Source organism: Eretmochelys imbricata, chromosome 7 (assembly GCF_965152235.1).
Source record: "Eretmochelys imbricata isolate rEreImb1 chromosome 7, rEreImb1.hap1, whole genome shotgun sequence".
Lineage (NCBI taxonomy): Eukaryota > Metazoa > Chordata > Testudines > Cheloniidae > Eretmochelys > Eretmochelys imbricata.
The window spans coordinates 30,164,263-30,179,626 of record NC_135578.1 but is presented as its reverse complement, the minus strand read 5'-3'; the positions used below and the strand labels follow the sequence as shown (position 1 = coordinate 30,179,626).

At 58.3% G+C, this 15,364-nt stretch overlaps 2 protein-coding genes across 3 annotated transcripts; one reads left to right on the top strand and one right to left on the bottom strand.

Annotated features, from left to right (window-relative positions):
* Positions 1 to 1,985: 1,985 nt before the first annotated feature.
* C7H11orf68 (chromosome 7 C11orf68 homolog) lies at positions 1,986 to 5,723 on the bottom strand. Its single transcript, XM_077822503.1, has 3 exons — positions 5,593 to 5,723; positions 4,549 to 4,730; positions 1,986 to 4,230 (listed from the first exon to the last, which is right to left on the bottom strand). Exon 3 carries the CDS (start codon positions 4,200 to 4,202, stop codon positions 3,462 to 3,464), a length of 741 nt encoding a protein of 246 aa, XP_077678629.1. The 5' UTR covers positions 4,203 to 4,230; positions 4,549 to 4,730; positions 5,593 to 5,723; the 3' UTR covers positions 1,986 to 3,461.
* Positions 5,724 to 7,186: 1,463 nt separating this feature from the next.
* DRAP1 (DR1 associated protein 1) lies at positions 7,187 to 14,755 on the top strand. Of its 2 annotated transcripts, XM_077822500.1 has the most exons (7): positions 7,188 to 7,343; positions 11,365 to 11,437; positions 11,903 to 11,996; positions 12,517 to 12,636; positions 13,460 to 13,550; positions 13,975 to 14,060; positions 14,506 to 14,755. In XM_077822500.1, the coding sequence occupies exons 1-7, from the start codon at positions 7,302 to 7,304 to the stop codon at positions 14,657 to 14,659; spliced, it is 660 nt and encodes a 219-aa protein (XP_077678626.1). In that variant the 5' UTR covers positions 7,188 to 7,301; the 3' UTR covers positions 14,660 to 14,755. The 2 variants fall into 2 exon arrangements, with proteins under 2 accessions (XP_077678627.1, XP_077678626.1); XM_077822501.1 differs by lacking the exon at positions 12,517 to 12,636 and having other exon boundaries at positions 7,187 to 7,343.
* The last annotated feature ends 609 nt before the right edge of the window (positions 14,756 to 15,364 follow it).

Below are 15,364 nucleotides of genomic sequence, written 5' to 3'. Positions count from 1 at the left end.
TTCCTGTTTTGTGGAAACACTTCATCAGAAAACCCCTTGTTCAGGACTCACCCCCACCCTTGTAAGAAATGCCAGATCAGCCCCATCTAGTCCTAGGTCTGGTCTCTGACAGCAGCCAGAACCAGGTGCAAGAACCTGCCAGTAGCAACTGTGACATAATCTGTCCTATGAAAGTCTCATCCTGCCCCCTAATTTTTGAGAGCAACTTAAGATGAAGCATCAGTTTAATATCCCATAGTAACTGGCTGTTCTTATCCAGATAAATGGCCACTTGCTCTTTCAGTCATAAATTTGCAGCCTCAATGCAGCCCTCTGATAGAGTTCCCCAGGCTAACTAGACCTAGAGCTTTGCTGTTCATCAGTTAGCTCTTTGGGCCACAAGCCAGAGCAAGCCAAAGTGCCCCACTGCCACCTCTCCCATAATTTTATATCCTTTTCTCCCCTCTTGAAGATGAACGCTCCTGACCTTCCTTCCAGAGTGTTTTCCTACCATGCCTTAGATTGTTCTCGCTGCTCATCTCTCCTCCCCCTTCAATTCTGCAGTGAAATTTGGTGGGAGTTCCCATATTCCAAGGGCATCCAACCTGGCATTCTAAAGCAAATCCTCTAGCTGCCAGGCTGATGGGTCTGGCCCAGTTGCACAGGGTCCATCTGATCACCAGATTAAGGGCTGAGAAGGAATTTCCCCCAGGTCAGATTGGCAGGGACCTTTGGGGTTTTCACCTTCCTCTGTGGCATGGGTCACCTGCTAAGATCATCTGAGCATGTTTCACATCAATTCCCTGCCATCACAAGGGACTTGTGAGCCCTGGGCAGAGAACAGGGTCCCCAACAGATTAGTCTCCTGAGGACTGAAATGATTTGGTCTAACTCAAGTCACTGGAGTCAATACAGGGGTAACTGGGTGGAACTGAATGGCTTGTGATAGTCCAGAGCATCAGCCTGGATGATCTAATGGTCCCTTCTTGCCTTGAACTCTATGAAACATCAAGTAGAAATCCACCACTCCAGCTTTTTTCCTCTCAACTAGCCAAAGAGCAGAGGACAAGGCAGCAGAAATGTGTCCCAGGTCCACTGTGACTTATAGGGAACATAATGGAATGGATCCACTGGTGGCTCAGGGGGAAGATGATGGGTCGGTCTGGTTTTGGGGCAGGGGGTCTCTTCCCCAGCTTCTAGACCCCAAGAATTCAGAGATGGCTCTTGGCCCAGTGTTGAGCTTAAAGCTGAAATCCAAGTAAGAAACTACAGGGATCCCTGTTCCCTCTCCCTGCTTCAACCCTAATGCCACTTAGCCCCCAGCCCAAGTTAGTAACAGGCATGGCTGGGGGGAGTGGGGGAAAGAGCACGGTTGTTGTAGTACTTTTGTACTTAATTGGGCCATCTTGGAGGTGCCATTACCTGTTCAGAGGATGGGGTGGGATTGGGAATCAAGGCTCCTGGGTTCTAGGCCCAGCTGTAGGTGGGGAGACAGAAGTGAGGACTGCTGGGCTGGGGATGCAAACACATCATCCAGGGTTGTAACTAAAGGGAACTCCCAGCCACTAGGTGTCAGCTCATGCTCCTCCCTCTTCCAGCCCATCATTTTGGATGCTGGTGGTGCCACCTGCTGGCTAATGCACAGCCTATATATTACACTCAGTACCCCCTCCCACACACACCCTCACATGCACCCCTCCAGGGACTCCCTATTTGATTCTTCTCCCCCCATTATCCTGCAGAGGCATCTCTGCACCAGGCTGCCTTAACCCCAGTCATCAAGCAAGAGGCTAGGACTGTGTGAGAGGAGCTTTCATATGTCCCACAGCAAGGCCCTCCTCCAATTCTCCCTCCCCAGCAGGAGGGCTGCTACTTGCAGGGACACAGGACATGCCCCTCCCTTTGCACAGAAGGGGGGATGCTAATGGTGCTTGGGCCACCCAGCTGGCATTGGACCTGACCCACCAGGGTGTTGTGGCCTCTTTACCCCAAGAAACAGAACCCGATTCAGTGGAGAGTTGTTTTTATTAATCCTGTTTACAGCTCAAACACCCATTGAACAGCTGGGAGAAACACATCCTGCAGGAAAGACCCAAACCCCTCAGCAATCCCTTGCTCCACTGTCATCCCCAGGAGCCCCAAGGTTCCTTCCTGCTTCCCCTTCCCCACCAGAGCGGTTCAGGATTCAACATGCTCAAGGCCCCAGGAGAGGCATTTTAAAGACAACCTTTGCATACAGCAGAGCAGGCCTCTGGGCAAGGAGACAGCAGCCATTCATGGCTCCTAAAGCAGGCAGAGGGGCTCCAGTGCTGTATTTATACCCCCTTTGGTTGTTAGATGTCCCCAAAAGGGGGGTTAACAGAAACAATCTGCGCTGTTCAGGGGACTTGACACACAGCCCTTTTCCAGGGCAGGAAGAGCCAGAGATGTGTGTGCACAGACACTATGTTCTGAGAGCTGTATGGGGAACAGGCTCAGTGAAGGATCTACAGTACTTAGCATGGGTGGCAGTGGGACACCTACTACTTCCTCCTGTTTTCCAAGAGCCATGGCCCTGCTCCTGTCACCCTCAGACACCTTAATGGGCCCTGCACCGACCTGACTGTGGCCTCTTTCATGTGGCCACTTTTTCCCCTCCAATGAGGGACTGCAAGGGCTAGAGAGAGAACTAGTTAGTGAGAAGGCTGTTGGAAACATCACCCAGCTGCTGCTGTATGAGCAGAGCTCAGGATTGCCTCCTCTACTGAGTGAGCTCTGTGTCTCATGGAAAAGGCTTTCCTAAAGGACAGGCTGCTGGGAGCCGTGGTGCTTTCAACATACAAGCGGCACTGGAAGGTGGTTGTGGTGAGTTGAACCCACAGCCCTAGCCCTCAGCTATACGATAGCACACAGACCATGAAGGAGTTAAGCATGCAGAGTGGCACCAGCAAACCCCATGGGCTTTGGGAATTTAAAGGGACAGTGCCAGCTGATGACAAGAACCTCCTGAGTCTTCTATCCATGTGACTGCAGCTCAGAGGAGCAGAGGTGGTTTTCCAGGGAAACAGGGAGAACCTCATTAGTAGAGAGACACCTAGCGGCATGGCCAGTGCTGCATCATGCATGAGTGTGCCAAACGTGGCTGAGAATCCTGCAAGATAGTCCACTGTCATCTTTAACAGAGGTGTGACCAGCAGAGACTCCATCTCCCAGCAGCCAATTCTCCTCCCTGCTTACTTAAGGATCTCAGCTAGCGGCAGTTACTAGCAGAGCACCTGTCCTTCGAAAGAGGGAGACTAAGTGAGGAGCATTGCATGCTGGGATTTGTAGTCTGTGTGGGGCCTCCAATCCACGCTAGGTTCTATGTACATTAAGGGCAGGCCACACCAAACAGACCAATCAAAATGCAGTTAGTTTCAGAGCACAGTTGGGAGGCATTGGTGCCAGCTGCCCGTACTGGAAAGGGGAAAGGCGGAACTGCCAGATGGGGAGCGGGGCCCAGTCTAAGTCACCTCAGTGTTGCTGACTTTGTTGATGATGCGAGAGCGGCGGGGGATGCACTCGAGGTCGAACTTGCTCTCATAGATGGTGGGGCAGAGGTGCCAGCGATTGTCCCGGTAGATGCCTAGGTAGGTGTAGACATCAGGCTTGTAGGAGAGCAGGCACTTGACACCAGTGCCCCGGATGGCAGCGTCCGCATCCATCACCTTCTCCTCGTTGGTGAAGTCGTCCGTGTAGATGCAGATGACATGCTTGCGGTCCGAGTTGGGGTAGCAGGGGCTGACTTTGGCCACCCCAAAGCGCCCCTCCAACACTGAGCGGGCGATGCCACTCCAGGCATGGTCCACCTTGAAGCCGGTATCCAGGTGCATCAGCCACTTGCCGGTGAGGACGCAGTGGTTGAGCGCCAGCTCGCGGATGGTGTCGAAGGTGACGTGGCGCCCACTGATCTGGAGCCGCTCCCAGGCCTCCTGCAGCCCCACCACATCACCTGACTCTGGACAGTAGTTTGGACCGTAGATGGCAATCCAGCCCACAGGCTCAGTGCGGCGCTCGGGGTCCCCAAAACGAGACACTCGCGAGGGCTGGTAGGTCTGCAGCCACTCCTCGAACTCGGCCCGTGGGGTCTTTCGTGCATCAAACACCACCCAGGGATCCATGTCAGCTGCCATGGACTCAGCGGCCAGGTGCTCGGCCGAGAAGGCCCCTCCCTTCCCCACGTCACCATCATCCTGGTCTGACATCGCTCACTGGCCTGTGGAGGAGTGGAACCTAGGATGGAAGGGTCAGGGAGATGGGAAGCAACACGATGGTGCACCATCTAGCCCAATCTCCATAGCAGGACCCAGGACAGAATCAACCGCTAGAGTCCCTCCCCCAGGACCCTACCCAGTATGAACAGAGATTTCCCCCACTCCCATTAGTACCCCCCATCTCCTCCAGGGGTCTGCTCACTATGGATGGAGACCGTCCATTAGCTCCCATCCCCCCCACAGCAGGACTGTCCCCTATAGCCCATCCCACGGGGTCCTTGCCCACTGTTGATTGAGGTACCCCATTAGTTCCCATCCATGAACCAGAATAATTTACCTGCTATTCGTGGGCTTCTGGGGAAGTGAACACAATGCAGGATGGGTATCCAAATGCAGGATGAGCAATCAAGGGCTTGGAACGAGCAACACTAATGTAAAGACCACCTGGAAACCCAACTGAGGATGTGTGTGGCAGGCTGCTTGCTGTACATGCCCCACAAAGATGCTGCTTCGACTTTCCTATTAAAGAAAAATCATGGCTCACCGTGGAGGACAGGGAGCAGAGCACACTAAATGATCTGTACAGCCCAGTTAGAAACACAGCCATGCCAACAGGATATAAACTCCAGATCGCCCACTGTGTCTTTTAAACTTGTCCTAGATCAGCTGCACTCAGCCACTTCCATATGGGGACCCTGCCCCACACAATACAGTGGGAAAGGCAGGGGGCACGACACAAACACTTCATGTACTCAGGCCAGCAACATCCGTTCCTTTGTCAGACCAAGAGCACTTGAAATGGCTTGTCCCGTGCCACTTAGTGATACTCCCCCACCCTGAAGATCCCTAGATTGTCATAGCACAGTGTCAATTTGAGGGTTATGACTCTTCTTCCCTCAGGAGATGCTGCTGGGGGTACAGAATGAGATACGTCTCATCTTAGGGAGAGACAGTGGAAGTTAGTATCATTAACCTCTTTATTACAGATGGGATAAACTGAAAGACGAAGGGACTCATCCACGCAGCAGCTCTGACGCAGAGCTGGGAAGAGAACCCAGGAGTCCTGCTCCCCACCCCCCACCCCCATTCGAACCCACCAGAGCCCACTCCAGAAGCTGGGAAGAGAACCCAGGAGTCCTGCTCTCCCCCCCCCCAGTCTAGCCCAACAGAGCCCACTCCCCCCCCAGAAGCTGGGAAGAGAACCCAGCCCCCCTTTCACTCTGAGCGAACGCGGAGCAAAGCCCGCGGGCCCCTCCAGGGCTGCACACGACGGCAGGGGACACCCCTCCCGCGCGCCCGCCACGCCCCCTCCTTCCCCCGCAGCGCCGCTGCGCCCCTCCCGAGACAGCTCCGCAAGCGCCCGCCCAGGGCCCAGCCTCACCAGCCCCTTCCCGCGCTCAGCTCCCGACCGCCCCCATACTGCAGCCTGCCCGCTCCGCCTCACACGGGGGTAACGACCACGGGGGCGGGGCCTCGGCCTAACCCGGATGGGGAAACGTGGAGCCAGGAGGGACGAAGTGAAAGACCCGGATGTGGTAGAACTAAGGGTGGAGTGGGAGGGGACTAATCAGGTAGGGGGCGGGACCTAGTGTACGGAAGCGGATTCGCTGGTGGATGGGGGCGGGGCTAAAGCAACCAATCCGCTCCAGCCTGAGCCCCCTCCCCCCGCCCAGCAGTTTGTGGCTGTGACTCCAGCGCGCTCCACTGTCTGTGTGCGTGCTCAGGCTCGTGGGGCCAGGCTGCAGCTGGTTTTGAGGTGGCCTATGGCGGAAAGTCAAGCAAGGCATCGCAGAGGGCCCAAGCCAGTGGCGGGCCAGTAGTATGACCCTGAGCGCTGTTCTGTGGGAATAATGGGTGTTAAACCCCCCTCTGGGGCCATGAGACAGGGACGCCTCACCAGGTGATGAGATGCAGCCACCTCTGGAATGGGACACAGGGACTCTTTATACAGGGCTCCCATGTAGCGGGGCACATGGCTGAGAGCAGGGGAAAGAGCCAATCATAGAATATCCAGGTTGGAAGGGACCTCAGGAGGTCATCTAGTCCAACCCCCTGCTCAAAACAGGGCCAATCCCCAATTTTTGACCCAGATCCCTAAATGGCCCCTTCAAGGATTGAACTCACAACCCTGGGTTTAGCAGGCCAATGCTCAAACCACTGAGCTATCCCTCCAAGGACATTCCTTCGGGGGCCCCTGGTGTCGGCCACTGTTGGAAGACAAGAAGCCTTTGGCCGTTCTTATGTACATCAGTGCAAAAGCAGAGTCCCTCTGCCATCCTTAGTGCTCCAGGGGTAAGGAGAACCTCAGACCCAATCTACCTGCTCAGGGAAAGGGAGCTTGCCTGAGACCCTCCATGGGGAGGGGGGAAGACACAGGGATTTCATAGACCCCCATCTCTGGCGGTGAGGGTCAACCTGGTGGTGGGGATCCTCCATCTTCCAGGGATGGGGAGTTGCTGGGGAGCAAACAATCCCAGGGAGCCCATGTCTCAAGAACTGGGCGGCTCTTGAAAGGCCTCCGTGATGGGGGACTCCAGGCGTCTCCAGCATGGAGGAGGGGCTGTAAGATCTGCTTTTTCTTGGGGGGGCTGGAAGGGGGAGAAGAGAGGAGAGGTGGAAAAGCAGATGGAGGACACCCGTCTTGGTGGGTGGTAGAGAGAGCAGAGTTGTGAGCCCCCAGGTCCTGGCACTGCGGGGAGGGGGACCCTGAGGCAGGCGGGGAGACAAGGGCTGGCCCTGGAGGTGCCATTGCAGGACCCGGTCCCGGGAGAACGGAGAAAATGCGGTGGGGGCACCAGTTCCGGGGGGCGGGGATGGGGAGACCGGGGACGGGGGACGAAGGAGAGTCACAGGGTGGCACCTGTGCTAGGGACGAGGGGGCCCCCTGTGCCGGGGGGCGGCTGGAAAAGGGAGGAGTCCGGGGGGCAGGGCAGTGGATGGAGTCAGCCCGGCGCTGGAGTGTTCCGGCGGCGCTAGGACCCTGGCGGCCGGTTCGGCGGCAGGCGACGCCGGGAGCCGGCAGGGTGGAGCGGGGCGGGCGGGGGTCGCTGCTGCCGCTGCTGGAGCCTGAGCCCGAGCCCGAGCCCCGCGATGCCGAGCAAGAAAAAGAAATACAACGCGCGCTTCCCGCCGGTGAGTGCGGGCCCGAGCCTCCCGGCCGGCACCCCAAACTCCAGCCCGGCCTAGCGCCACCCTCGGCCCCCCCAGCCCCAGCTCCCGAGCCGGCCTAGCGCCCCCCGCGCCCCGGCACCCCTAACCCCAGCCCCCGGGCCGGCCTAGCGCCCCCCCCGACACCCCTAACCCCAGCCCCCGGGCCGGCCTAGCGCCCCCCCCGACACCCCTAACCCCAGCCCCCGGGCCGGCCTAGCGCCCCCCCCGACACCCCTAACCCCAGCTCCCGGGGCCGGCCTAGCCCCCCCCCCCGCCCCGGCCCCCCTAACCCCAGCCCCCGGGCCGGCCTAGCCCCCCCCCGACACCCCTAACCCCAGCTCCCGGGGCCGGCCTAGCCCCCCCCCCGCCCCGGCCCCCCTAACCCCAGCCCCCGGGCCGGCCTAGCCCCCCCCCCGACACCCCTAACCCCAGCTCCCGGGGCCGGCCTAGCCCCCCCCAGCCACCGGGCCGGCCTAGCGCCCCCCCCGACACCCCTAACCCCAGCTCCCGGGGCCGGCCTAGCCCCCCCCCGCCCCGGCACCCCTAACCCCAGCTCCCGGGGCCGGCCTAGCCCCCCCCCCGCCCCGGCACCCCTAACCCCAGCTCCCGGGGCCGGCCTAGCCCCCCCCCGCCCCGGCACCCCTAACCCCAGCTCCCGGGGCCGGCCTAGCCCTCCCCCGCCCCGGCACCCCAACCCCAGCTCCCGGGGCCGGCCTAGCCCTCCCCCGCCCCGGCACCCCAACCCCAGCTCCCGGGGCCGGCCTAGCCCTCCCCCGCCCCGGCACCCCAACCCCAGCTTCCGGGGCCGGCCTAGCCCTCCCCCGCCCCGGCACCCCTAACCCCAGCCCCCGGGCCGGCCTAGCGCCCCCCCCCGGCACCCCTAACCCCAGCCCCCGGGCCGGCCTAGCGCCCCCCCCCCCCGGCACCCCTAACCCCAGCCCCCGGGCCGGCCTAGCGCCCCCCCCCCCCGGCACCCCTAACCCCAGCCCCCGGGCTGGCCTAGCGCCCCCCCCCCCGGCACCCCTAACCCCAGCCCCCGGGCCCGCCTAGCGCCCCCCCGGCACCCCTAACCCCAGCCCCCGGGCCCGCCTAGCACGCCCTCAGCACCCCTAACCCCAGCCCCCGGGCCCGCCTAGCACCCTCTCAGCACCCCTAACCCCAGCCCCTGGGCCGGTCTAGCGCCTCCCCCCTGGCACCCCTAACCCACCCACCCCCAGCCGGCACCCCCGGCCTGACCTAGCGCCCCCCCCCGTCACCCTAACCTGACCCCCCTGGGCCGGCCTAGCATCCCTCTAGCACCCAGCCTCTTTGTCCCAAAGCCTGGACCTCCCAGGCCCAGTCTTCCTCTTCCTTCCCTTGCCTCCCTTTACTGGTCTCAGTCCAACATTGTCTTCTTCCCACAAAGTGCCCCCATAGGGATGCTCCTGCTGCCTCCTCTTTTATAGGGTCCCCTGTCCCCCTCAGAGACATGCTTGCACTATCCACTTCTCCCTTTACTGCGTGCATCCTATATAGGACTCCCCTGCTGTCCCATAAGGATTTTCCTACTACCCTCTTTCCCCTACAGGGATCCCCACTGCCCCATATAGGGATTCCACCTCATACCACCCACTGGTAATCCCCACAAGGATGCCCCTTCCCTCTGAAGACCCTTCCCCCTATGATCTGGACTCATTATGTTGATCTCCCACCTCTTCAGGGATCCTCTGGGAACCCCCTTCCTGATCTCCCCTCCCATGACCTCTCTGGTCAGTGCCCCCAACCCATATAGGGGTCTGGCTCTTCATGAACACCCCCCTAACCATTATGAACTTCCTCCCTCACACAGAGACTCTCTTTTCCCCCTCCAAAGGATGGTGAATTCCCCCCACCTATCCTTTGGGACACCATCTCTGGTGGGCCAACAGGGGAAATGTGTGCCGTTCAGACTCTCCTGTCCAGTGGGACTGTGGTCTGCCTTAGGATTCTTGGGTTCTATCCCTGGTTCTGGGTGGGGAATGGGGTCTAGTGGGTTACAACGTGGCCAGAGGGGTGTGCGGGGGAAGGCAGGGTGCATGGGAGCCAGGACTCCTGGGTTCTAGCCCCAGCACTGCCATCTGTGCTGTCCTGGTAAGGGTGGAAGGGACACTTCCCTCTGCCCACCTTCACATAAAATGGGTTAATTCCGGACCCGCCTCCCCGGGGACTCTACTGTAGGGCGGAGGGCCTCCGTCAAAAGGCGAAAGGTTCTTATTGGAATGGCAGGAGGGGGCTGCTACTGTGGAAGAAGTGGATAGATTTACTGTTTATAGGCCTCCTTTTCCCCTGGGATTCAGTGGGGCCTACTCACACCACAAAGCATGCCTTTTCTATCTTTGTCACATCTTCAGCAGTGGGGTAGGATGGGGAGCTGAAAGCATCCTGGTCAGTTTCACCTTCTCTTCTCTGTCAGTTTCATTTCCTCCTTTCCTGGGTTAGGGTCCCTGATGCCAAATGGGGAACCTTCCTCCTCCCTCCCCCCGCCCCCCCACCAAATGACTGAAATCTGCTTTGCCATCTTCAAATGATTAAAAATCCAGGATCAGGCCTTTAAAAAAAATATCAATGGGGGGGTATTTTATTTGCCTTTTGGGCTGCTGGGGAGGAGCTTTTAAGGGTCAAGATGTTAAGCTTTAAATAAAACCTGTGATTCTTCCTGCATCTCTTGAGTCTACAAGCTGGGTATTTATACTGTGAAATTGATGGTAAGATCATAGGAGTTGGCAGCAAACTGAATCTAGTCCCCATCCCCCGTCAGTTCCCAAAGCTATGGTTCAGACTTTGTGGTTAAGGCACCGGGATGGGGCTGGAGATCTGTGTTCAGAGCCTGGCTGTGACTTTGGGCAAGACATGTCTCTTAGTGCCTCAGTTTCTCCATCTGTAATCTGAGGATAAAACTTCCTCTATTTAGACTGTGAGCTCTGTAGGGCAATGACTGCCTCACTCTGTGTCTGTGAAGTGCTTGGTGCAACAAGGGCCCTGAACTTGGGTCAGGGTCCATGCAGTGCCTGGCACAATGGGGGTCCCCTAATCTCGGGATGGGGTCTGGTCAGTGCCCAGCACAACAAGGAAGCTCCCAATCTCAGATCAGATTTATTTTCAATGGCTTGTGCTCAGCTTTGGTCCTCACAATTTATGCCTGGGTTGTGACAGCTGACACCTTGTGGTTTGCCCCTTAGCTGCGGGTAGGAGATATTATTGCCTTGTGACATGGACACAAACATCCTTTGGTTTCGACACAATCCAGTCCAGTGGAGAAAAGGGCGTTGATTCTGCATCCGGAGGGGTGGATCGCGAGTCTGGACACTATCTTGTGAGGGGAAACAGGAGGCCCTGCTGCACTGCTAAGCCACAGGGCACAAGAAGGGCACACAGAGCCATAATCGGGGCAGGGAATAGCTCTGGTGTGAGGCTACCAGTGCCCTTGGGTAGAGGTGATGTTCCATGGGGGTTGGGCAAGCATGGAACAAGTTGACAGTTCTCAGCCTTGGCCCCTGCCTGACAACCACCCACAGTCCCCTAGTCACCACAGAGGCTGAGGAGCCAGTGACCCATGGAGGCTTTGCTCTTGTGTCAACCCCCGCGGGAGCAACCACCTTCCTGGGGACGCAGGGAAGGATGACCCAGGGAAGGGGTGACAATGTAATGTATGAATTGGAGAGGTGCATGGCACCTGTGTCCGGGGATCTAAAGTCACTTGAGAGGAGTGGGGTCGAGCGGTTAGAGCAGAGGGCCTGGGAGTACAAATCTAGCCCTAGGTCAGGGACTGTCTGGTTCCAGGGGGCATGGAATGGGATCTGGGGCCTTTTGCTGTTAGGGCAGCAGACTGGCTGGTTCAGGGGAATGGCGAATGAGTTATGGTGCCTTTCCCCTCTAGGGGGCACTCTCTCTGGTCCACACAGCCATGTCCCTGGCACTGAATGTTGATAGGAGAGTGGGACACCCCACCCCTGATATTAACTATTTCTTCTTGTCTCCCCTCCAGGCCCGGATCAAGAAGATCATGCAGACAGATGAGGAGATTGGGAAGGTGGCCGCTGCCGTCCCTGTCATAATATGTATCCTTGGGAGTGCTGTGTTGCCCAGCTCCCACTCCTGAAACCCCAATTGTTGCCTTGTGGTCTGGCCAATCCTGAGGAATCTCCCTCTCAGCCAGGCTTGGGTCATCATCCTGTAGGTTTCAATGCCCTGGCTGGTGGCTAATTACAACAGCAGGTTAGACAGAGAATCAGAGGTAGCTCATCTAGTGGCGGGAGGAGGCTGGAAGTCATAACTCCTGGGTTCTCTCCTAGCTCTGGGAGGGAGATGGTCTTAGACTGGGGGGATGAGAGGGACTGGGAGCCAGGTCTTCTGGTTCTATCCCCACCTCTGGGAGGGGAGGAGGGCTAGTGGGTCAGAGCAGGATGGGGGAAGGCTGGGAGCCAGGATTCTTGGGTTCTATCCACATGAACAATGATCCTAGTACAAGCAGTGTTCTGTTCTGATCGCAGTGCTGAGTTCCCTTAACCCTTGGCTTGCCCTAGCCCGGGCGCTGGAGCTCTTCCTGGAGTCGCTCCTCAGGAAGGCCTGTCAGGTGACACAATCCAGAAATGCCAAGACCATGACCACCTCTCACCTGTAAGTACCCTACTTCCACCTGCATTCCCCCCGCTTCTGCCCAGCTGGGGACTTTCTGACCTAACCCCCGCAGTACTGGAGCAAAGAAATGCCAGATCTACTCCACAAGCAGACCTGCCCTGCTACAGAAAGACCTCTCCCACTTTTCTTGGAGCAGGGGGCTAGGAGCCAGGACTCCTAGGTTTGGTTCCCCGCTTTGCCACTGTGGCACTTCTGGACAGTCCCTTCCCCTCCTCTATGCCTCAGTTTCCCCCCTTTTCAACTGGGTGGGAGGCGGGGGTGAAGCACTAATCCCGAGCAGGGCTGAGGCTCATGGAGGTAATGGTGATTATTGTGTTGTTATGGAGGGGGAGGAGGGGCTTTGAACACTGCATCCCCAGCTGGGATGGATATACCATGGGGGTCTCTAGTAGCCCTCAGGAAGCCAATAGGGGCTGGGGGTCAGGTCCCCAGGGTTTCTGGGGGTGGAGGTGCTGCAGTCCCTTCCCCCAGAGTCTGAGCTGCTCTCCGCTCCCTGCAGGAAGCAGTGCATAGAGCTGGAGCAGCAGTTCGACTTCCTCAAGGATCTGGTAGCCTCGGTGCCTGACATGCAGGGAGATGTGGAGGATAACCACGCTGAGGGCGAGAAGGTCTCCAGGAGGTGGGCAATAGGAGGCGCTGCGCTACAGGGAGCGGGGCAGAGGCTCAGTAGGGGGTGCTCTTCCCTTACAGCCAGTGCTGGCCAATGGATGCCCCAGTGTGCCACCGGGAATGAGGCCCCTAGGGGCTCAGTAGAGAGCACTCTCCCTTCACAGCCAGTGCTGGCCTTGATGCCCCAGTGTGCTGCAGGGGGCGGGGTGGGACTCAGTACCGGAAGTGCCCCCTTTCAGTCACTGCTGGCCCCAGCACAGTACTAGGGGGTGCTGTGCTGCAGGAAGACGTGGACAGACGGTGGTGGTGACTGTAGATGCTATCGCACTTCACTAAGAATCTGGAAATGAACTCCGGTGTCGTAGCTCAATTCCCATTCTGCTGATTCCATTCTGCCTCCCAAGACCCCCGCTCTGCCATCAGAACTAGGTGTGGGGCTTCTCTTTGCTTCCTACCCTGAACCTGTGCAGTGTTGCTGTGTGTTGTTACTCCGCCACCATGCCCCACACCAGAGATGTCTACACTCCAGTGATGTGGCAAAGCAATTCCTAAATACCTCTTCCCTGTTGCATCCCGCGGGGGACTGGCCCACGTCATAGGTGACTGTCCCAGTGGGGAGTGCTGTGGCTGGGTTGGGAGCTTGGGAGGTGGAATCCCAAAGCGTTGCTGAAAGGCATTGGGGTGGTATGTGGCCGGGAGCCCTGATGTGGAGTCCGGGGACTGGCTGGGTGACCCTGGGATGCGGTCAAGGGATTCCTTCTGCACCAATCTCTGCTGGAGCCCCCATCCATTGGCAGTGCCCCCATGATTTCTTGGTCTCTCTCCGGACGTAGGGGCCGGAAGCCGGGCAGTGGGCGGAAGAACGGCGGCACTGGCAGCAAAGGAAAGGACCCGAAGCAGTCAGGCACGGACTCCGAGCAGGAGGTGAATCTGGCAGGAGGTGTCTCCCAGCCCACAGGCTGCGTCCTGCATGCAGCAGTGCCCCCTTCTGGCTGAGCCTTGCTGAGGTGCATGGGGAGCTGAGTGAGACGGGTAGTCCCCCGTGGGGCACAGATGGTGAAGGGTCTGGAATGCCGTCCCCTCCCCGTCTTTGGAGGTTGCCCCTCCTGGCTGCCTCCCTGTATGATCTATGGGCTGGGTGTCCCAGGAGGGGTGTAGGGTCTGGTGGTTACAGCAGGGGGCGGTGCTGAGAGCCAGGACTCTTGGGTTCTATTCCGAACCAGGTTGCGTCCTTTTCCCCTCTCTCTGCTTCAGTTTCCCATGGGGCCAGCTCTGGGGAGCATCAGTCACTGTGTCCCTCAGATGGTGCCATCTCCATGCTGAGCCCCTGCTTACCCTGCCCCCACAGGAGGATTCTGAGGACAGCGAGAGCGATGGGGAGGAGGAGACGTCCCAGTCCACGCCCCCCAGCCGCCCCACCACCCACTTTCCCAGGTACAAATCGGGGCCTGCCAGCTCAGTAGTGCTGACGGGCTGGGCAGTGCTGCCTAGTGCTTAGATCTTGGACTGGGGGAGGGGGGGTAGACTTCTGGGTTCTATCCCTGATTCAGGGATGGGAGTGGGATCTAGTGGTTAGAGCAGAGCATTAGCTACTTAAGGGTAGTGATAACTAGAAACCTAACAGCAGTAAGTATGATCAGATGGAGCCTGACCTCTGGGGGACTGTGTTACGGGGTAGGGGCATACCAGGCTGGATGAGCTTGTTGCACTGATGGAGGGGGTGGCTACCAGACTGGATGGGACTATAGGTCTAATCCAGGGTGGGGATACTGGAAGGGCCCATGGATCTGATTGGGCTAAGGGTTGGGGTGAGGGATACGGGGTAGATGATCTCCCCCCCCCACAGTAACCTTCTTCCTTCTCTCCTCCCTGGCTCCAGCTCTCCGGCACCATATTTGCACTTCACCTGCCCCCCACAGTCCACCATGGCCATGCCTGTCTCCGTTCCCCCGGCCCTGCCTGCCATGATGCCCTCTGCGCCAGCACCCCCTGCCCCAGCACAGGATGAGGAGGAGGAAGATTATGACTCGTAGCCCCGTTTCCTTTTAGTTTGTTTTAGTTGCTGCATTCGGGGGGGAGGGGGTGGTTCTTAAATTTATTAAAAAAAAGAGAAAAGCATTTTACCTCCACGTGGTTTGTTTTTATTGTGTCCCTGGGTTGGGCTCGAACCCCTGATTCTCAGAGCCCAGATCGCCTCATCCCTCCCCACTGCTCTCATCCCTCTCTGTGGCGCCTTCCCCAACAGACAGAGCACCACTGAGCCAACCCAGTGATTAGCTGCTGGTGTCTCCAGAGATGGGAATGGGGACAAAACAGCCACCCCAGCTTGTGAAACCTCCCCCTGCCCTTTCCTTGTGGCTTGATTTCTCTCTCCTCAGCCCCAAGGATCAGGGGTGTCTTTCCCAGAGAGTGTAGGCCTAGTGCTTACATTGATGTTACGGGTGTGATCTAGGCTTTGTCTAGGACATTCAGTTCCATTCCAGGCCTCAGTGTTGTCAGTCTGTCAGATCACGGGGCTCTTTGATTTTGGGCAGGATTTTTTTAAGTGCTGCCCTCAGCTCTGCCCCCACCCAGCAACCATGGCTCTTGGTGGGCAGCTGGGCTCCATTTTTCTTAGAAACAGGATATTCGGTTCCACCTCAGCCCTGGTTCGGTGTCCCCCTTTTCTCTGCCCCCGACACTGCTCTCTCAGATCCTGGGGTGGTGGCCTCTTTGTACTGGCTGGTCCTACATCCATT